At 37.5% G+C, this 22,493-nt stretch overlaps 1 protein-coding gene and 1 pseudogene across 1 annotated transcript; both read left to right on the plus strand.

Annotated features, from left to right (window-relative positions):
* The first annotated feature begins 328 nt into the window (after window positions 1-328).
* LOC113741052 (probable serine/threonine-protein kinase WNK11) lies at window positions 329-11,145 on the plus strand (annotated as a pseudogene).
* A 5,127-nt stretch (window positions 11,146-16,272) lies between these two features.
* LOC113741561 (uncharacterized) lies at window positions 16,273-21,673 on the plus strand. The gene is made up of 3 exons (XM_027269098.2): window positions 16,273-16,623; window positions 17,296-17,418; window positions 21,186-21,673. Exons 1-3 carry the CDS (start codon window positions 16,350-16,352, stop codon window positions 21,329-21,331), a joined length of 543 nt encoding a protein of 180 aa, XP_027124899.2. The 5' UTR covers window positions 16,273-16,349; the 3' UTR covers window positions 21,332-21,673.
* The last annotated feature ends 820 nt before the right edge of the window (window positions 21,674-22,493 follow it).

The raw sequence follows: 22,493 nt of genomic DNA on the forward strand, positions 1-22,493 counted from the left end.
GCCAGAATCGTCTGATAAGACCACTGCAACTACCCAACCGGAAGCCACAAGTCCCGGGGTTCAGTTGACTGAATTACTCACCAAATTTGGGGAAATGGCATCTGAGATGGCCGCCCAAAAGAAGTTGATCGACGAGCTCATTAGTAGCGGAGTGCAGCCCGAGCCTCCGCCCATCAGACAACCGGAATCCGAACCATTTGTCATTCCTCCAATTCAAACTACTTTTGAGGGAGTTTTCAACCCGCAGTATACTTACACTCAAAATCCTCCGTTCTATCCTCCCTATAGGCAAGGATTTCAGCCTCAAGGTGGTCAAGGTGGTCCAAACATGCCTCCGGATCCACAAGCTTTTTATCAGACTACCGCAGAGCCTGTTGTGCCGGAGCACACTGTTCAAACCAAGCCAGAAATGGGAGAGTCGTCTGCCCCGGTTGATATGAAGTTACTTAAGCGGTTGGATCGTTTCGATGAGTTCATTAGGAAAAGCCAAGGTTTAAGCAAACAAGGGGTGTTAGACTACGATGATCTGTGCCTGTTCCAAATGTGCAATTGCCTGAGGGGTTCAAAACCCCTAAGTTTAACAAGTATGATGGGACGGGTAATCCCAAAACACACCTCCGACTATTTGCTAACAAGTTGGGAAAACCTGTAGACGACGAGAACCTGCCTCTAAGGTTGTTCCCGGAAAGTCTGGAGGGGGATGCACTCGACTGGTACTCCAACCTGAAACTCGAAGAAGTAAAGACCTGGATTGACTTGTCCAATGCTTTTGTAAGGTAATACGAGTATAACTGCGAGCTGGCTCCGACACGAACCACGTTGGAAGGAACAAAAAGAAAACCCTCCGAGAATCACAAGACTTATGCCAAGAGGTGGAGGAAAATAGCTGCAAAAGTCGAGCCACCGATGACTGAGGACGAAATCATACGCACTTTCATTAAAGCACATGATCCGCCGTATTTTAAAGAAATTTTTCGCATGGCTGGATGCTCGTTCGCTGCCATTGTCAATAAACTTGAGGAGTACGATGACTTCGTGAAAGTTGGGAAGATTGTTAATGTCTCTGCCCTCAAATCCTAGTTGGATGCTTTGCAAGGACATGAAAATTGTGGGAAGAACCCGCAACTTAAAAAGAAAGAGGGGGAAATCGCTTTTGTCTGGGATCGAAACCCTATCCCAAGGCCTAGACCTCGACAATACCCCACCTATTCAAACCATTACCCTTACTATTCAAACCCTCATCCTGTTTATCACACCAATATCACTCATCCTCGATCTCGCCCTAATTACACCAACTCGCCCATAGCCCCTTTTCAAATATCTCAACCTAATTTCCAACAAGTTCGACCCCGACCTCCCTACAATCAACAATTTTCTCCACCAAATAGACCTACCTATGATTATCCCCAACCCACTGAAACCTACAGCCAAAATCGTACCCGAACATTCACCAATCTAGGCAGGCCGTTGGACCAGTTGTATGAGCAATTAAAGGCTGCTGGTAAAATAGGTGTGATTCCCCCTCCAATTTACCCTTATGGCATGCCTGCCGGATACAATCCACAGTCCGCTTGTGCCTATCATTCGGGAGCACTTGGTCACTCAACCGCTGATTGTAAAGCCCTTAAGCACAAAGTCCAAGACATGATCGAGGTTGGGGAAATAGTGCTAAGGGGAAAGGGTGAACAAGGACCAAGTGTAAGTACAAACCCCTTTCCCAAACACAAGGACACCTTGGGGGCATCCACCTCCAATGACGAAATTTGAAAATCTTGAAGGAACCTTGCACAATTTGGATGGCCGAGTATTTTCCCTCTCGAAGGGAATTTCGGTAAATCTAGGGGCTGTTATTTACTAAAGTTCATGAAAACTGTTTCTTGCATATGTGAATAGCTTAATGAAAGCATCTTTTGCAATTGAGTTTTGACTGATTTCCGCTTTAATTTGGAGTTTCATGAAAAGCACAATTTGTTTCATTTATTTATTTGATTATTGTCCTGATTTTTTAATTCTTTTAAGATGGCCAAAGATGAAATTATTTGATCCTTTGAATATCACTGTGCTGGAATCCGATGATGGCTTCATTGAAAAATCCCTTCATTCAGAAATCCCTTCATTAAAAAATTGCTTCATTGAGAAAATCCCTTCATTGACAAATCCCTTCATTAAAAATCGCTTCATTGAGAAAATCCCTTCATTGAAAAATTCCTTCATTAAGAAAGCCCTTCATTGAGAAATCCCTTCATTGCGTATTCTACCGGGAGCCAAGTTGAAAGAAGCTAATCGGTTAAAGCGGTATCATGAACAATTGGCCCTGATTGATGAAAAGCGTCTGAATGATATGGCCAAGGTTATCAGGAACGCATGACCCGAGCCTACAACAAGAAAGGTCCACCGGCAATCATTTGAAGAATGGGACAAAGCGCTAAAACAAATTTTTCCAATGCAAGATGAAGCCAAAGGCGAATTTGCTCCAAGTTGACAAGGGCCATTCGTTGTTCAAAAAGTGTTACCTGGCGGGGCATTCATTTTGGTAAAGATGGATGGGCAGATATTCTCCCAACCTATCAACTCGGATATGTGTAAGAAATTCTTTATTTTTTATTATGCAAATTTCTTTTGGAAATCATGCAAGGGGCGAAACAAAAGTCAGGCCATCTTCCTTTCCAATCAAGACATTTCATCTCTCGTCATCCCCTTTGAGCTATCAGAACAATGATTTTCGTTTGGCAGCCCCTGAGAATTGCAAACCCCACACTGGGGCAAATTTTTATTTTTGAGGAGAAATGCTCAAAAGGAAAAAGAAGAAGGAAAACCCCACACTGGGACAAATTTATTTTGAAAGAGAAATGATCAAAAGACAAAAGAAAAGGAAAGCAGAAAAACCCCACACTGGGGCAAATTTAGTTTTAAAAGAGAATGCAAAAGTGAGGAAATGCAATGAAAAATGCAAAGAGAGAAATCCAATTAAACTGGAGCAAATTTTTCTCGGTTTCGTTCAAAAATTGGAGATAATTTCAAAATGATGCAATTTCAGGTTATTTCACACCTCTCATCAAAAATTTGCTTTCAAGTCTCAACTTTTCTTGAAAACACCCCACCTGACCTCATTACAAAAGCCCAAAAGTCCTGGCTTTCGTCTCTTGCTGTATTTCTATTAGGAAATTCGTTAATCAACTGGCAAGTGATGTCCATAATGCATTCACCTAAACTTATAAGGGAAGCGCATTTTACTGATGCCAGCAATCTTCAACTCACATTCTTGAGTCGATCATGGCCGAATTTTTCCATCGTTCTTTAAGTGAAAACCAGAAAGGGCACCTTCGGGAAAAAGGGAAAAGAAAAGGAAAAGAAAACAAGATAAAGAGAAAAGCAAAACAAAAACAAAAAGGGTAGGGCAACCTTGGTGAAAACCCGAAAGGGCGCCAAGGCAGGTTTTCTCAACAAGACGAGCACGAGAAGGAACAGCTGGTGACTTGGTTCATTTAGACTTTTCCTCATGTTTGTGATACTTCTACCAGTATCGAATTCCGAAACAAGGATATCCAGGGATTCGAATATAACATCCGTTGGCCAAAACTGTGTCACTTTGGAAAAAATATTCTTTTGTAAATACATTATTATGAAACTCATTTTTCCTCAATTGCTTGTATTCATGGCATTTTATAGGATTGAGCACAGTTGATTGTTTTTGCATTCTTTTTCACATTCATTCCTGCATGACATGTGAAGTTACCTTGCAGACATCATTCTTGGTCATTGAATTTCGGTGAATAACAATCCCCGTGGTTTATTCAAAGCATACTTGGATTCAATCATCTCTTGAAAAGGGTTAAGATTCAACAAAGCCAGTTACGCAGGCTTCACAATATGGCAAAATGCATACCCGGTCAGTCTGGGAAAAGCAGTGACGTTTGGAAGCGACAAATCCAATTAAGTCAGATGCCACAGCAAAAGTTGGCAAAGGCATCAAAAGACTCATATTTACACGATTCTCAAGGGCAAACGACTCAAATGATGGTGGCACTTTTCTTTGTCCTTTCTCTTTTGTAGAAAAATTTCACGCATGAAAACAGTCACACTTCACACTGGGGCAAGTATCGGAAAGAGTTCCCTAGTGAACAAAGATGGATCGAAAATGTCACGAGCAAATTTGCTCAAAAGGTGTAACAACATAGCAATGCAAAACCAACTATAGGCTCAGATGCAAAGACCTAACCTCCACTGGGGCAAAGCTTTGAGCACTTTTTCAGGTAAGTATATTGGCATGTCATGATTTTAAATTTTATTCGGGTCAGTCCCATGATTTTAAATCTTGTTCGGGCCAGTCCCATGATTTTAAATGTTATTCGGGTCAGTCCCATGATTTTGAATTTTATTCGGGTCAGTCCCATGATTTTAATTTTGTTTGGGTCAGTCCCATGATTTTAAACTTTATTCGGGTCAGTCCCATGATTTAAATTTGGTTCGGGCCAGTCCCATGATATTAACTTTATTTGGGTCAGTCTCATGATTTAAATTTGGTTCGGGTCAGCCCCATGATTCTAAATTTTGTTCGGGCCAGTCCCATGATTTTAAATTTTATTCGGGTCAGTCCCATGATTTTGAATCTTGTTCGGGCCAGTCCCATGATTTTAAACTTTATTCGGGTCAGTCCCATGATTTTAAGTTTGTTCGGGTCAGTCCCATGATTTAAGTTTTTATTCGGGTCAGTCCCACGATTTTAAATTTTATTCGGGTCAGTCCCATGATTTTAAGTTTGTTCGGGTCAGTCCCATGATTTTAAATTTTTTTTTGATCAGTCCCATGATTTTAAATCTCTTGTTCGGGCCGGTCCCATGGTTTTAAATTTTGTTCGGGTCAGTCCCACGATTTTCATTTTGTTCGGGCCAGTCCCACGATTTTAAACCTTGTTCGGGTCAGTCCCGCTTTTAAATTTCTTGTTCGGGTCAGTCCCGATTTTTAATTTCCTGTCTCGGATCAGCCCCGCTTTTAAATTTCTTGTTGGGTCAGTCCCATTTTTAAAAATTTTGTCAAAGAGGTCAGTTCCGGTTTCTAAAGCATCCATCGTCCGAGTCATTCGCAGCCAAATAGCACAAGTGAGTATTTGGTGTCTAATTCTTTGTCTTAAGTTTTTCCAAAACTCAGACAAAGAGAGGCAAACTGTGGACACCAAATTTTTAATGTCACGATTTTAGTTTTTAAACATTTAGCATTTGTTTTTATTGTAGTTTTTACTTTTTGCATTAGTTTGGGCCTTTTAACTGTTTTGTTTTTTTATTTTTTTATTTTATTATTATTATTACTGTAAGACTTTAGCCTAAAATTTGTCAAAAAGGAGAAAGTTTCATAAAAAAGGGGATAAGTTTCATTTCTTTTTAGTGTTATTAATCGGAAAAGAAAATCATCAATCAAAAGATTTTTATTATTAAGATTAGCAATTTTGTTTTATTTTTTTAGTATTTGCTTATTTTAGTCGTGTTTACTTAATTAGTTGATTGGTTCATTTGAAAAAAAAAAAGGGGCCGCGACATGCAAGCTGCGTATTTTCGCAGCTTGCAAGAAAGGGCTCGGGCAGCCCTTTGGCTGCAATTTTAGAGGAGAAGGCTGGTGGTTCCAGGTGGCCAGACACCTGGCTAAATGGAGGAAGCTTCCATGCAAGGTGTAAGGCTAAAATGGAAAAGAGGAGAGGCAGCAAAGGAGAGCCGTGGGATGAAGGGTTTGGTGTGAAGGTGGGTTGCATTTGACAGTAGCCGCGGGGGGAAGAGAAAAGGGGAGATCTGGGGGGAGAGCTAGAAAAAAAGAGAGAAAAGAAAGAGAGCAGAGGGACGGCAAAAAGATCGAGAGCAAAAGAAAAGTGAGAGGCGACGGCAGAGAGAAAATCGAGAGCAAGGGGTTGGGGAGTGACGGCTGGGAAAAGGTTTTCAGATAAGAGAGAGAGAACTTCAGGAAGAAAGGGAGAAAACAACGAGAAAGGGAGGGGGAGAGATTGAGAGTTTTGGGAGAAGAGAAGCCCAGAAAAGAAAAGAAAAGCTGCGCACGGGAGGTTGACTGCAACCAGTAGCAACTACGAACAGAGGAGGAACCCAACGCCGCCGTTATCGTCTTCAATCTTCATCGGAAAAGTACGGGTTTTTGCAGCAAATCATCTGCTGTCGATCTTTCCTTTTTCATTTGGGTAAAATTTCTCATCTCCTGCGGATGTTTATGCCTTTCGTGCTGAAATGTGTTTTCTGTTTGGTGGGCAAAGTTTCGATCAGTCTCAAGCTGTTCGAAGCCTGGAAATGTATCTGTTATAGTCTAATGATTTACTGTTGCTGTTACTTTGTATTTTGTTTGCGGTTTTACGGTCCAAGTTACTTCTTTTTGCTGTTTATTTGCTTGGCTTTTGATGTCCGATGTTTCTTTCTTTGTTTTTCTTTTTTTCTTTTCTTTCATGCTGTTTAATAGCTCCTTGCTGGTTGTCTCACTTAAAATCCGTTGATTCCTCCCAAAGAGCCCTGTTTTGGATCCCTCTCTACATTAGATCTCCTTGGTTGCATGCTTAGCCGTGGGTTCATGAGGATTTCATGAAGTCTTATGAGGGTCAGGTTCCAGTTTATCTGCTGGGTAGGCTGCATTTTCCTTTAGTTGAGCCAGTTTGCAGTTTCCTTCTGGTTCCAATAATCTGTTCTTTTCAAACCAAATTAGTTGAGCCGTGTTGTTAATGTTTGCTGTTTCGAACTCGTTCAAGGGTTAGGAAGTTTCAGTCCTTATGCATAGCCTCTCCCGTTCCCCTCACTGTGAATTCAATATGTGGGTGTGAGTATGCTGATTGCGTTAGAATCTGTTTTGTCCTTGATCAGAACCTGAAGTTTTAAGGCTTCCCTGTTCTTTCTACAGCTTTCCGTGCATTTCTTTGGTTATACTTAAAGCTGTGTTTTGAATCTTTTGATGGGGAATCTCGTATAAAGTCTATCAGTTTAAACAAAATTGCAGCAGGCTCCATTTTCCAAATTGCAGGAATTTTTTCTCATGTTGTTTTTTTTTTTTGCATGAAGCTGCGTAGCTCCCATGTCTTGATTCCCTCAATAGTTCATAAATTGGGTTTCATCACTTTGTTAGCACATTTAACCTTGTGTCAATGATGATTGCCATCTCTCCGGATTGTTCACTAATTGTAAAGTTGTAGCAGAAACTCGCATAAGCAAAGGAAATTCCAACTTTGACCGAAAGCTTTAGTTTGCATGCATGATAAGCTTAATAGGAATTTGAGTTTAAGTTTGTGGTTTGAGATGCTTGAGGGCATCTGCCATGCGAAATGCTGAAGCTCAAAAGCATTGTTTGCTGAAGTTTAAAACCATTGATGTTTTGCTAGGTTTCCTGTTTTGTTTGAATGAAGTTGCTAAGTTTTCTGTTTGTTTGGTCTGAATGAAGTCGGTTGGTTTGGAAAAATCTAATCAAGGTTGTGATTAAGAAATTTGAGTTTGAGAAGAAATTGCAGCAGATTTCATTTCGTTTGCTAGAGTACAGGAACATTGCAGAAACAAGTTTCTTCGTAGCTTGCATGAATTTGCATGAAATAATTATCTGAAAATTGCACTTTGGCCCCCAAGTCTCCCTTTGTTTTATTATGGCCCAAGTAATTGAAAAATTCATCAAATCGACCCTTCAATTTTCTTTTTTCCTTTCAATTAGGCTCCAACTTTGCGAACATGGATGTTTAAGTTGTTTAAATGCTTTAATGCTTGTGTGATTATTTGTGATTACTTGACCTTTTCTTGCTCCTGGACCTTTAGAGTTCCTAAAATGTCTCAATTGGTTTTGATTGATTGATTAATGGTTGCTATTGGGTCTTTAGTCATTTTGATATTTTAGAAATTTGATCAATGATTCATTTTTGTTTGGCAATTATGCATTATTTGATCATTTTCAAGTTGCAATTGAAGAAGGATTCGATGATTTGGTGGATTCAAATTGACTTATTTACATTTTACCACTAAATTGGAGCATTAATCCTTTGCTTTGATGGTTTTAGCCCAAGTTATCCTTTTCTTTGGTGACTCTAGTCCAAATTGAGTCTTGTTTACTCTACTAACATCATGAATGGGGAGGTATTATTTCTTTTATCCCTTTTTGTCTCTCCTACGTGATCCAACGTGCTAAGTGAGAATTGCATGTCTACTTTACTTTCCTTGCCTTTCCTTAATTCCTTTCAGTTATTTCATTTTACTTTTTCTTTTTATTTAAGTTATTCTTCATGGGGTATGTGTACACCTCTTGGCTTGTAATAGATTAGGGCTTGGAGAGCGTTTTGTCCATTTTTCCCCTTCCCCTTTTGTTTTAGTTAGCAAATGTAATAGGTTCATTAGATTGATTGCTTGCTTTTGTTGCTACGTGCTAATTTGCTTTATTAGACTCTTGCATTTAGTCGAGCATGCTAAGTGTTATGTGCTACGTGTTTATAGGTGATTGGCATGTCTACTTGCTTTCTATAGTCATAGATGAATGTAATGGATGAATGCACGTCACCACACTAGTCCAACGCTAGTTGTGGCTCATTGCTCCGTTTTCCACTAGTCCAATGCTAGTAGGAATTCCTAGATATGGGTTAGTCCAATGCTAGACCCTTAGGGATCTCCCTCGTTAGTGCATACTTGCATGTTTCACTACATTTCATACATTTTTCTTAGTTTTTTTTAGCATTTGGCATGCTCCTCCAATCCTTTCCCCTTCATTTTAGGTTTTTGCATCTTCATGCTAGTTATAGGGTACATTTGCTTGAGAGTTCCCTTTCGGTAAGGGAAACGAGCGAGTGTGGCTACAAAATAGCCTTAGCACGCTAGTTCTTCCTTCTAATCAAAGGGAAAAATTAAAGTCGTGAAGTTAGGAGTCATTCCCGTACCCGACTTGATGCATTCCTCTAGGTTCATGCACTCTCATTCTTATCATATCACTTCCTCACTCTTTTATCCACATTTTTTTTCACAACTTATATTTTTCTCAATCCACATGCCATGTTTGCACATTTTTCTTCTTTTATCATTTATTTTCTACCTCACAAATTGCACCCAATTGCACTTATATGTATCTACTATTATATTTTCATCCACTAGCACACAAACACCTTTATTTTCTCAATTGCCACACATGCACTTTTCTCAATTGGCACACATGCACTTTTCTCACATTTGCACACTTGCACTTTTTCTTACATTTGCACACTTGCATTTTTCTTACATTTGCACACTTACACTCATACTTGAGTTTTCATTTGCATTATTCATGACCTCTATGAGGGCTTTCCTTATTGGCCACCACAACTCATGTGGTTGGGACCAAAAAGCCTCATAAGAGACATTTTAGATTTAGGATTGCATTTTTCTTTCCTTTTCATATTCATTATGTCACATCCAACATGCAACGCATATTTTGGGTAGAAAAATTAGGAAAAGAAGGGCTAAGTCACGCAACTAGTTTTTGCTAGGGTAAGGGAGTGCCTTAGACTTTGCCTTTGCCTTCTCCCTTATCAAATGTGACCCCCGATCCCTTTTTTTGGTTACGTAGACCTAAAAGTTCTTTAAAAAGGGTTTGTTTACTTTTCTTTCCAAAAATCACTTTTTTGGTGACTTGGTACACCCTAACTCTATACCAAGTGGCGACTCCATTTTCCATTAAAAACCCTTTTTGAACTTTGTTTGGCCAAATCGTCGCATTTTCAAGTCCCACGGCCTTTTATTTTCATTTTCACGCACGTTCACACACTACTTTCGCTACATCAAAAAAGTGGGGCGCGACACAAAAAATAAAATCAGAGAATATTCCGCTAGCTCTAGCATTTAAAATGCTATGTAATCTGATATGTCCCTGCCTCCAATACTCTCCAGCCTCGAATGATTAGTGATTAACTAAGGAAAGATGTTTTCAATACTTGTATGAACACAAACTTCTTTAAAAAAAATCTTTTCCAATGTCGCATGTTTTGTCTCGTCTTTTTTTGGAAGCAATAGTAAGCTCTAAGCTTCTGTTTAGACTTTAGTGAAGAAGACAAAAGTCTTCTCTTCTACCCTTCTAGGTCTTCTCCCTACATGCTAACAAGTTGGGCTCTGATGCAGCCAATGTAGACATGAAGCCATTCGTGGAGGTTGATCCCAGTGGCCGATATGGGCAGTATAATGAGCTTCAGGGCTTAGGATCAGTGAAGAAAGTGTACAGGGCATTCGATCAAGAGGAAGGAATAGAGATGACTTGGAACCAAGTGAAATTGCAAAAATTTTGTGAAGATAAAGCTATGATTGAGAGGCTATATTCTAAGGTTAGGTTGCTAAGGACATTAAAGAACAAGAATATTATAGTCTTGTACTCTATGTGGAGAGATGAGGAATAAAAACATTGAATTCTATCATTGACGTTTGTACTTCTGGGAATTTGAGGGAGTACAGGAAAAAGCATAGGCAGGTTTCGTTGAAGGCATTGAAGAAATGGTCGAGGTAAATTCTCAAGGGCTTGGACTAGTTGCATATTCATGAACCCTGTATCATTCATTGAGTCTGAATTGCAGCAATGTGTTCATCAATGGCAATATTGGATAGGTGAAGATTGGTGATTTGGGAATGGCTGCAATTGTGGGGAAGAGCCATTGTGCACAAACAATGGTTGGCACCCCAGAATTCATGACTTCAGATCTATACAAGGAGGATTACATTGAGTTGATTATATTCATTTGGTATATGTGTGCTTAAGATGGTAACTCTTGAATTAGCTTACAGTGAGTGTGACAATGTTGCAAAGATATACAAGAGGGTGACATCTGGGGTGAGACATCAAGCCATGGACAAGATTAAGGACCCTGAGGTGAAGGCATTCATAGAGAAGTGCCTTGCGAAGCCGAGGGATAGGCCCTCAGCTACTGATCTTCTCAAGGACCCATTATTTGATGGGATAGTTGACGATGATGACGATAATGCAGAGGATAATATTCGTCTATGATGACGATTGATTATAGATGTAACTGGTGGTTTTGCTAAGTCAGCAAGCAACCTTGTTGCATTGTTTCTTTAGCTTTGCGCCTTTTTTGCCACTGACTTATTAGAGAGGCATGGGGAGGATCATAACTAGTTTTGGATGATTTGTTTTGATATTAACAAAGCTGTAGTTGCACAACCACACTATTATGTTAGTATTAAGTTTAACAAAGACAATGCTTAGGATATCGAGCTGTACAAGAAAAAAAAACTCCTTAAAAAATGAATCCACTCTACTCTATGTCCTAGGTGAATTAACTAAGGAAAGATATTTTCAATACTTGTTTGAACACTAACTCCTTGAAAAATGAATCCATCCAATTATTCACCTGATTAATGAGTGCTAGAGATGGCAATCTATGCCAAGTTTCAATTGGCTCCCCATACCTAAAGGGACTCTGAGTTGGATGGATTTTATAGTTTGGAGGTTGGGCATGAAATGGGACCCATTTATACCCATTAATTAATAGGAATTCTTGGGAAACACTTGAGTACCAATTGGAGCCTAAACATCCCACCAAAAATTTAATTCATTCAAAAACTCATCTATTCCAAATGATCTTTTATGGTAGTTATATTACATTAGTGACACTGTTTGTAATTTGAGTCATTTTAAATCTGAAGTAATTAAGGGTTGTTACTTTTAGTTCTCTAGCAAGGTTCATTCTTTTTTTTTTTGTACGCGAAGCACCAAATTCAAAAAGAAAAGAATGAATTGATGCATTTTCATTGGGAGGAGCTGTTGCTTTCAATAACACAAATAAGGATTGATGGATTGATGATGGTAGTGAGTTGTTGCCTATGTAATTTAACCTGGAAATTAGTCCTGCAGAATACTTTTGAAGCCATTTCTTTGTAATCATAAATACATGTCTTTTTACATTTTACAAAACTTATTTTTTCCCCAACTAAAGTTTAATAACATTGAAAATCAAATATAAAACAAATATATACATAGAAAACAAATAAAAAAAGTTGAGGCAAAAAGAATTTAGGAAAATATAAATTCACAATTGTTGGATATTTTAATAAAACATTGTCACATGCTTATTTTGAATTTAAACGTAATAAATTACAAATTCTTCAATGAATTTTCGGCTACAAATAAAATCATTCAAAAGTATAAATTATAACGACCCCACTTCCCCCTAGGGTATACCCTAAGATTTAACGAACTGCTTGTTTAACTCTCGTCAGGACTCACTCAAAATCTCCCAATCAATAGCATAACTCCAAAGTAGACATTAATACACCACAATTAAAAATTACAAATCATCCAACATTCCAAGTCATCCATACTCATGTGTACCACTAAACAGATCAAAATACAAGTTGTTCAATTAATTCCTTAAGTACAAATAGGATTGCGATTTACTTGAAACAAAGACTTCAACTCTTTGACTCACTATTCTCCGGTTCCAAGTTTCTAACCCTATTAAGGAAAATAAACTAAAGGGGGTGAGCTTACGCACAGTGAGCTTCCCCAAGCAAGCAATAATCAACAAACACTTACACGTAATCAAAATTAAGTAAGAAAGGAACACTTCACTGAATAAAGTAAAGAACACTTTACTGAACAATTACTTTCAAAAGGAAACGGTGCTCACATGAGAGCCACTTCAATACACTACACACTCTGCCGAACTCCTCCTTATAACTTCCAAAATAGTAAACACTTCCCTTACTTAGATGGCCATATCAGTAATCTGCTACTCCATGGTAATACTCGAGCATACAAAAATACTTATTCAAAGCTACCGTCCTATCTGACAAAGCACTTTTGTTAGCTTGAATAGTCCATTGAACAGAGGGTTTTGGGGCCCAATTCAGCCGGTACGATGAAGTACGTATACGACTTACAGTCATACACACTTATAATAACACTTGGTCAATTATCAACCTTCAAACTCAAACTAAGTCAAGTGTGATAAAGTACACTCTCGACTTAGAATGCGAGGGACAATTGAAAATACTTCACAATAAACTCATTTTTTCAATTCACTCAAAATTAATCAAAAATTTATTTTTATAACTCGTAATTTTATTTTCCAAAAAATGGGGTACGACAATAATCATATAAATATTATTTAAGTAACACATAGACAATTTAAACACACAAATGTGGAAACACTCACCCAAAGTATTTTGAGTTCACTTCTTGGTGCTTGGACCCTCCTCCGATTCTCCCTCGACTCTTGAGATATTTATAAACTTATTAGTTTACTTATTATTTTTTCCCCAATGGTGACGTTAAGGTTCACATGATTATTTTAACTAAAGTGCAAATATGTGTATATATGTATAATCCAAGATGTTTAAATGTATATATATGTATATACACTGGTGGTTGGGGAAGAAGATGTTGAAATATAATCATCATAATCTTCTTCTCGTTCTGATTTGATCAGAAATTTGACATTTGAGCTTTGATTTGGCCTGCTAGTTCTGAGATATTGATTTTTTGGTTGAATTTGTAATATTGAGCTATATGTTTAGATTTATGGGTTATGAAAATGGATAAGGCTAACTGTTTTGTAGGAGAGAAAGGGTTCCAAAACTTTTGGGCTGTTTATTGGACTTTGTATGGTAGCTAGATAGCCCAAACTATTTGTAAAAGGGCTCAAGGTTTCTTTCTTGGGTCTGATTTTCTATATGTTGCCTAGGAAGCTAGTCTGCTTGTTGGATCTGTTCATAAGTTATTTCTTTCAAAAGCTTCTTCTTCTTGTATTGAGATCTAAGAAGGCCTTTGAGGAAATCTCTCCTATGAACCTTATTTTTGTCTGGCTTTGTCAGGAATAGATGTTGATATCTAATGGAGTTTGGGAATATCTCTAATAAACCCTTTTTGGTTATTCCTGAAACATCATTAGATATGAATATATCCAGGATGTCTTTAACATTGTATATCAATGTTGTCTCTGTTTCTGGGAAGGTGTTTCTGTCTTGCAGATTAGATTCATCATTATTTATTGCCACGAGAATGTTGTCAATGATGAGATGTCCTTCTCACCATTCTTTGAATTGCCCAATAAATCCTGTGAATAAGATATGAGCAGCTAACCGATTGCAGTCATGTGATATTTGATTATGCATAGCTGTGGTTGTCCTCTGTATCTGTTTAGATATTGCAAGAATGAATACTCCATTTATGCTTCATTCATGGATGCTGTCTGTATTGGATGAATGTCGAAGGATATTGGGTCTTTTCTTGAAAATATCAAAATGGATTGTTTGAGAATGGTATAGATTTTGGGGGTTTTCTTAGTTAGGAGTATAATTTTGCAAGAAAGGGTTTGGATATGATTTATTTATGGTAGAAAATCCTTGAAAGTTTTGTATGGTACAAATGGATGTAGTTCCTTGGATTTTCAATTCTTGTTTGGACATTGGAATAAGAAAGGATTCTTCAATCCTAGCTTTTTGGTTTTCTAAAGGCTTGAAAAGTAGGTTTGAAAAATCGATATTTGTAAAAGGAGTTTTAGGGATGAATTCGGTAAAGAGTTTAAAGAGGCACTTTTGTGGATAGATTGTAAGAATATCCTTGGCATGGGTATAGGCTGCTTCTTGGTCAATCGTGACTTCAACTTCATGAATGACCAATTTTGTTGATGGAAGTCCTACCTGGATTTCTCCTTTAGTTGTCTGCCACCTTTTTACCATGCTTGCCGTTCGTCATCCCATATTTTTTGTTTGAGAGGAGGGATGATTAATCCTGTTCTTTGGGGAATATAAAGACTGAATGTACTGTTTTTCCCCGATCTTCCAGAATATATCCTGGCTACATATAATAGATCTTGGAATATGGATTCAAGATCTAGCCAGATTTGTTTGAGAAACTTGTATTGGAGACTATCTCTCAAGTTTATTGAAGATCCGTGTCTCTTCTGTTTGTCCCTTGTACTTGCTAGAGAACCATGTTTCTTCTGTATAAGATTCCACCTTAAGACTTGGGTACTCGATGCTAAGTACCTTCAGCTTATCAAATTGCAACAAATTATATGTTATTGGACAAAGTAAATCATGAATCATGAATAAGTAAGAGAGTAAGACAGTAAGAGAAGAAAATCATGAATCATGATTATTGGACTAAGTAAAAAAGGAAATGTCAAACTCTTCCTTCAACTCCTATAACGAAACCATTTATTTAGTTATATATGGACAAAATTGAAACGAAATTTATCAACTAATCCAATAGAGAAAAAAAGCAGAATAAACCATTAGGATGAAGAGGGAAAAAAAGAAAGCAATACAAAGTCGAAACTAAATGAAGAAGTTGCAGTGTAGATAAGGGTTTGTTTAGTTGTTTTAAGTTACAAAGAAGAAAGGAAATAAGGTGATCAAAAAAAAAAAAAAGAAAGCAAAAGGAAAAAATGAAAAAATGAAAATAGCTTCCTCAAAAGAGAGATATGCTACATGTAAAAATGAAAGAAAGCCAATTGACAATCATTGGAGTTGTTACAGTAACTCCACTTCCTTCTTATATAATAGATAGATAGGAGATTTTCAAGTTCAATTCCAGAGTTTTTAGGAAAAGAGTTTCACCACTTTATTGTAGATTATTAAAATATTTATTAGTGATTGGTAATTCTCTAACCAATTTTTAACCTAAAAATTTATTCTTCAGTTTTTTGTCTTTTTGAGTGCTAGAAGTTGCAGATCATAGGTAACATTCCAAGCCAAGTGAAATGGGCAATTTGCAAACTTTAGATCTATCAACAATGAAGTGATTCCTTCAAACAGGCAAGAAATCACTTCTATTCCTTTCTTCTAGAATCAATTCCTCACTTGAAATGGGGATAAAAAAAAGGTGCTTACTTATTTTTTATATAGTATAAATATTTTTAAAAAAAAGAGATTATTGATAGAAAATACAGAAAATAGGCAATTTAACAGTTATAATTTAGACCTATTACACAATGTGTGGATCCTTTGCTAAATGCCAACATAATTTAGCAATTGACCCACTTTGCAATAAATTTTTAAAAAGTTTGACTAGAATATTGCTACAATTACTAATTAGAGAGGCAAAGTGCTACTTGTGAAGAATTTAGGGGTGCAAATTGTAATTAACCCTTAATAATAGTAATAAAATTGCACCACTCCTAACAAGAAAAGCAACAAGATATCCACCAAAAAAATTTATTAAAACATAAAATTAAAATGAAAATTTTAAAAAATAAAAAAATTAGAAATTAAAAAGTTTAGCAAAGTTAGCAAAATTTTCCTAATAAGACTTCCCCTCTCCCTCAGTCAATTCCATTGCAAAAAATATTGACTGTTGGACTTTCAAGTCTCAAAGCAGTCAAGTCCATTATTGCCCCACCAGCCTTTGCTCTCCCAGAAAATATGAGTAATTCTGGTGGGAGTTCATCAACATCATCATCATCATCATCATCATCATCATCGCCTGTGGGGCGCAGAGAGAAGGAAAAAGAAGGGAGACCAAGGCAATTTGATGCAAAGGCAAAGGCTTTGTGCTGGAGCAGAGCAGATATAGTACCCGGCCGGCACCCTGAGCGGTGGCGCAAAGATGCTGCTGGCAACATTGTCTGCAAACGATTCTGCAACTGCTCTGGGTGCCTCTGCTTTGAGTACGACCACATCATCCCCTTCTCCAAAGGTCTCTACTACTCTCTAGTCTCTAGTCCCTACCTTTTGATGATAATCCATACTAATCTCAAGAGCCCTTTTGCCTCTTCCTTATGTATATTGATATTTATCCCTATCTACCCTTTTGCCTCTTCCAAAGGTCTCTATTGCTCTCCAGTCTCTGCCATTTTTATGATAATCCATACTAATCTCAAGAACCCTTTTGCCTCTTCCTTATGTAGATTGATATTTATCCCTATCTACCCTTTTGATGATAATCCATGCTACTCTCAAGAACCCCTTTGCTTCGTCCTCATGTAGATGGATATTTATTCTATCTTGCTTCATTTGCCTGTGCATTCCTGGATATATACGACTAGTAATTACTAAAAACCTAATCATTTTTTTCCTGGGTTTCTGTATTCTGCTTTGTTTTTTGGGAGGGTCTTTTTGGCTTGACACATTACTTGCTAAATCCTGAATTGGGTTTTCGGGTTTTTTCTCTTGATATCCACCTTTTTCCAAGATTTTTGAGGTTACCTGGGGCTTTATGCTTTTGTGTTCTTTTAATGGTTGTCGGGGTGTTGGGGGAGAATACTGTTTTCATTTTGTATCACTATTACCTGGACTGAAAATTCTTGCTTTATTGCTATGTGGCGTTTGTATTGAGACTTCTGGGGTAAAGGGATGGAAAATGATGCAGGTGGCGAATCAGTGGCGGATAATTGCCAGATACTTCAGACTAGGGTAAACAGGTTTAAAGCAGATAAGGATGAAGTTGATAAAACTAGGTTGCAAGGTTACTCTTGTGATATTAACTTTACTGGTATGTTCTTATCTTCTTGGTTGCTCTGTTTCTTTGATTGTGGACTGTTTTCTTTGTTAGTTTCTAAGCGCTATGTTATCATCATCAAATGTTAGCTTCGATACTGTTTAATTATCTTGTTGATGCTTTGATTAATACTATTGGAATTTGTCTATTTGGCATTTCTAATAAAATTTGAGGAACTGGCTGATCGTGTTTCACATTAAGTTTGAAGTGATGATACTGATTATGGTGTATGACATTCTTATTTCAGATAATAAGACTTAAATTTTTTATTTTGAGATTTTTATAGGGTTTATTCAGGACTCTAGTGTTCTAAATGTTGCATCTCTGTTGTAAGCTCTATTTGTCACTATGTTCGGTTCCTTTTTTTTTTTTTAAAAAACAGCGGGTCTCGTGCCCTTTTATTGATCTGACATAGGAGAATACAAAGTTAGGGGAGCCTCGAGGACAACCCTAATCAGGGGCCATCTTGGGGAAACTGCCTAGAATACCTAAAACAACCAATCCCACTATGTTCGGTTCTTAAGTTCAGTGTTTAGTGAGGTTATTCGGTGATATCCTCAGCTGTTTCTGAAGTCCCACTATCTATTTCCTCCCGCTTTCTTTTTGGTTTTGTTCATATCAAGCAGTTGACTTCTGCTGCCATTCCAGAACTTAGTCACGCGATAGAGGATGGTATGGATGATTAGTGTAAATGGCCTTCTGGCAGATCATAGACTTCTTTGCTTGGTGGGTTTATCTTCACAACTGTTTGGTAGGAATCCTCCTTATTTTAAGTTTGATCAATTTAATCTACCTAAAACAAGATAAGATTTTTCTCCATATATTTTCCACTAGTTACCTCTACTTTATATTTCAAGCCATGTAGCCACCTTCTGCTCCAGCATTTTTTGCACTCTTTGTAAATTTTTTTTTTTAACTGGTATGGCCTCAAAATCATGCATTGAAGGGCCATGCCTAAAAGGGCCAGAATTATTGTCTCTAAATATATTGATGGTGCTGCATCATGCATTGAAGATGAGAGTGAAACTTTTACTTTAGCAGCTTTTTTTTTTTTTCAGCTTTTGACGTTGCAACGTATATTAGTTTGTCTGTGTAAGTTGAGAAGATTGACCCATCTGCTAATCGGAGAAGATGTATCATCCAATTAAACAAGCACAGACATTTTGGCAGAATTTTTAGCTTTTAGCCTTGCAATCAACTCTTCCAGCAAAGTAGGAGATCACAGCTTGCAATGTTCTAAATTGCTGTGATTTGTTCAGTCCCAGGAATAATGAGGAAGACATTAAGCATCTGGTCCCACTTGCAGTTTTTGTCGAAAACCAATAAATAGTTCTGGACTGTAGAATATTACTGGCAAGAACAGAGTCAATTTTTTGAATTTTCAATTGGATCCAAAAAGGAGCTGCACAATGTAATTCAATGCTTTAACATTCTCCTGTATGTTGCAGAGCTATTTTTTCGTGGAAATTATTTTAATGAATTAGCAGTAACCTACTTTTAGAATACTTATTCAAAGAAACTGAGATTGGCTCCAATTCTAACTCTCATCCAGACACGAATGAGTCATTGAAGTGACCTTTATTTTCAGAAGCACCAAGCTTTTAAACAGCTCATTCGACCCATTAGTTCCTCATGAGTTGCTACTGGAGCATTTATGGAATATTAACCCTCTCGATTAGATATTATTTTTCTAGCAGTATCTAGCTGCTTTCAGCATAGAAAATGAAGAAACTATTCTGTCGAGACACAGTTGTTAATAGTGTGCTTTAGGCCCAGAAGAAGTTCATTGCTATTAGAAAATGGAAAAGCGACTCTTAACTAGCGCACTATGTGTGCTATACAACATAGCACTAAATAAGTGCGTTTTCTGAAGTTTTGGATATGTTTTATCTCGGCCATCCAATTACTGTGGGTTTTGAATCTAACAATTAGATCAACTTAATGTTATGCTCGTCTGTGTACTGAATAATATCACCCTGAAATTGTGATAAAACCCAAGAAGAAGTTGTCCATCTGTGGCAATTTGAAGTACAAAAACAGTTTCGCATCTCAAGTCTTTTTTCTTGTTGCCACCCCAGCTCTCTCTCTCTCTCTGCATCAGGCTAGTACTCCTCCTCTTCTTATGTAATTCCAACTGTTAGCCTCATTGACAACTAAGGAGAATTTGAATACAATGATGGTGAAAAGGAAATGGAGAGTGAAGAGGAAGCTGTTGAGTGTTTTAGGTTCCAATGATTATGAAGATGAAGATAACTTTATAGGAGATGGAATAGATGACTTGTACTGCTCTGTGGTGTTGGATGCTTACTGTTGACTTATTTTTAGATGACTCTATATTCATTTGACTTGTGTTTGTTTATGTGACTGTCTTCTCTTTAGTTGACTTTTATACTCAAGAACATAAGTTCAGTCAATACTTCAAGAGCATGGGTAGACTGAGTAAATTTTTAGACTACAAGAATATAATGCTTTTGTCATGGAGTTACTATATATGGGAGAAATGTAAAATTTGATCTTTAACTGCAACTTCCATCTATATGTCACATGCTGGGCTCTATAGCCTCGTGGGGACCTTTGCACTATGATTTACGACAGGCGATCAACACTATGCTAAAACCATATGTGGTTTTATCTTTTCAAGTGCCGTGCCCTGACAAAGCAAGGGAACAGCATGCTGTTTTTTGTTCGGAAGCAGGGTCACCCTCAAGGACTGATGCTCCTTGTTTGGTTGTTTGGGTGGTTATTGTCTTCCATTTATGGAAGCAACCTAGGACTTCTATCATAGGCATTGCCATCCTGTAGCTTAGGCTGTTACCTTACCTCTCATGCAATGGAAATTTGTGACAACAGCACTTGGTCTGATCATGCCACTGCCTTTTCCGTTCTTACAATACCGTTCAACTGGTGTTTTGTCTGGGTTTTATGGATAAAGTTGTGGGAGTTGGTTGTTCATGTTCTATTCTCTTCTTTCATTCTTTTAATGGGGAAATATTATATTTCTTTCTTTCTGAGCCATGCTGACACTGACAGTTGTGCATATATTGATTCCCATATTAATACGACATCCCTTGGCGCTTGATATATGTCAGTCTAAGTCTATTGCTAATTGCTTTGGACATTCATAAGATCTATGACCAGGATCTTTGCATAATTGAATGCTGAAAATTGTTCTGCCAGGAACTAATTTAGGAATGACCAATCCGTTATAGCTTCATGCCAGAATGAGAATGGAACTTCCAATTCATTCATGGCATGGTACAATCCTAGATGAGAAGGGTAAAAATCACTATACCCCAGCTCTCATGTTGGTTAGCATGCCTTATTTATATAGGCTATACTCTGTATTGGACATACCCATTTATTTAACAGAATGGCCTTTCTTATGCACTAGAAAACCAACCAAGCTACTTCAAATAAAATGGCTTTTTGATCTGCTAGTACTAAGAATCCCTCCATGGACAAGGTGGTTTTGTTGTGTAACTTAAAAATCACATGGCATTATTCAGTGTAGTGAAGTAAGAAACCATAGGCTTTTCTTTGCTTTTGCCACTAGGAAATTGGAGGAATAGGGCTTATGATCAGCTGTTTTCGAAAGTGTACCTGAAGATAATTTAGTTTTTTCAGCTCTCGTAAATGCATCCCAAGCCTCGAGTTAATTTGTATTTGCATTTATCCTTGAGAATTTGATTCTATCTTGTCATTTAATATTGTGGAAATTTATCTTCAGTAATGATACTACTGCTATTTTCGGGGCATTGCAGATAAGGAGCTTGATATCATTGAGATGGCTGTTTATGGTGATGTCATCCGGCCTGGAAACCAATGCCGCTGCAGAACTGTTGCTGAGATGCTTGGTAAATACAAGTCAAAAGACAGTACAGCTGCCTGCAAGTTGCCACAATCATAACCTCCGAGCCTTCACACCATTATTAGGATTTCATGGATGCAAGATTCTATACAAGATGATGGTTATCTAAACCTTAGACATCAAGATTCTGAGTGCTAATTCTTACAAGGTGGATTTATCTTAAATTCATTGTAGTCATAGTGATTATTGAACTTTACTTAAATTGGCTTTCTGCTGCTATCACAGCTTAAAGCTCACTTCTTTGGGAAACTCTGTAAGCAAAAATTATCCGGGTGGCAATCAATGTTGTATATTACGCACTTTTTGCATCTTATTATAAGGACTTGTACGAAACTGTGTACGTGTTTTGATGAATCAAGAAAAAGCATATAGTTATTTTCATCGTCATCACGTAAACGATGCAGGAGTATCTATTAGCAGAGTACCTTTTCAGCTCTTGAGGGCTGTGAGCTCTATCTTGGATAAGTTAATGCCTGCAGAATAATTTGGCAAATTAAAGAGAAGCAATGCAGTGCTGTTTCTTGTTGCAGCAGGATAATTTTGCTCTTAATTAGCTAGATATCTGAATATATTCAAGGATATTCTAGTTGAACTCTACTACAGTTGCAGAAGGTTTTTCAGTTCATAAAGCATGGCTTACAAGTCCAAGAGCAAAATGCATGCAGCAAGACATTTGTTGTCACATTTTCAGAAGTGAAGTGTACTTGGTGATTATTAACAAATACAGAAAACACAATGCAATAGTTTTTTTAAATTACTACTCCATTAAGCAAGTCATAGTGTCTTAGATTTTTCAGCTTAAGATGATATTATATAGAAGTAGACTGCCGACAATATTGCCAATGAAAGCATGCACCTGTTGTGCTTGTGGCTCTTGTATTAATCTGAGATTTTTCATTACTCCCCAACCCTGCGGGTGCTGGTTTGAAGTAAATAAGTGAGACCTTTCCATAAATTATTTTATTATGGTTCTTTTTTAATTTGTGGTGATGCATGAAATGGTATGATTTTTTCTTCTGTTCTGAAGTGTTCCGATGATTTGGCTTTTCATTGATTCAAGACCATTCATCTCTGATCAGGATTGTGGTTGGAGGGCTGGGGAATGCTACAGGAATAGAGTAAAATGCTCAAGCTGCTGCAGAGCCTTATTTAAAGAGGACTTGGTAATTGGGATAGGTTGTTAAGTTCTGTGTATCATGAT

This window comes from Coffea arabica, chromosome 4e (assembly GCF_036785885.1).
Source record: "Coffea arabica cultivar ET-39 chromosome 4e, Coffea Arabica ET-39 HiFi, whole genome shotgun sequence".
In the NCBI taxonomy this organism is placed as follows: domain Eukaryota; kingdom Viridiplantae; phylum Streptophyta; class Magnoliopsida; order Gentianales; family Rubiaceae; genus Coffea; species Coffea arabica.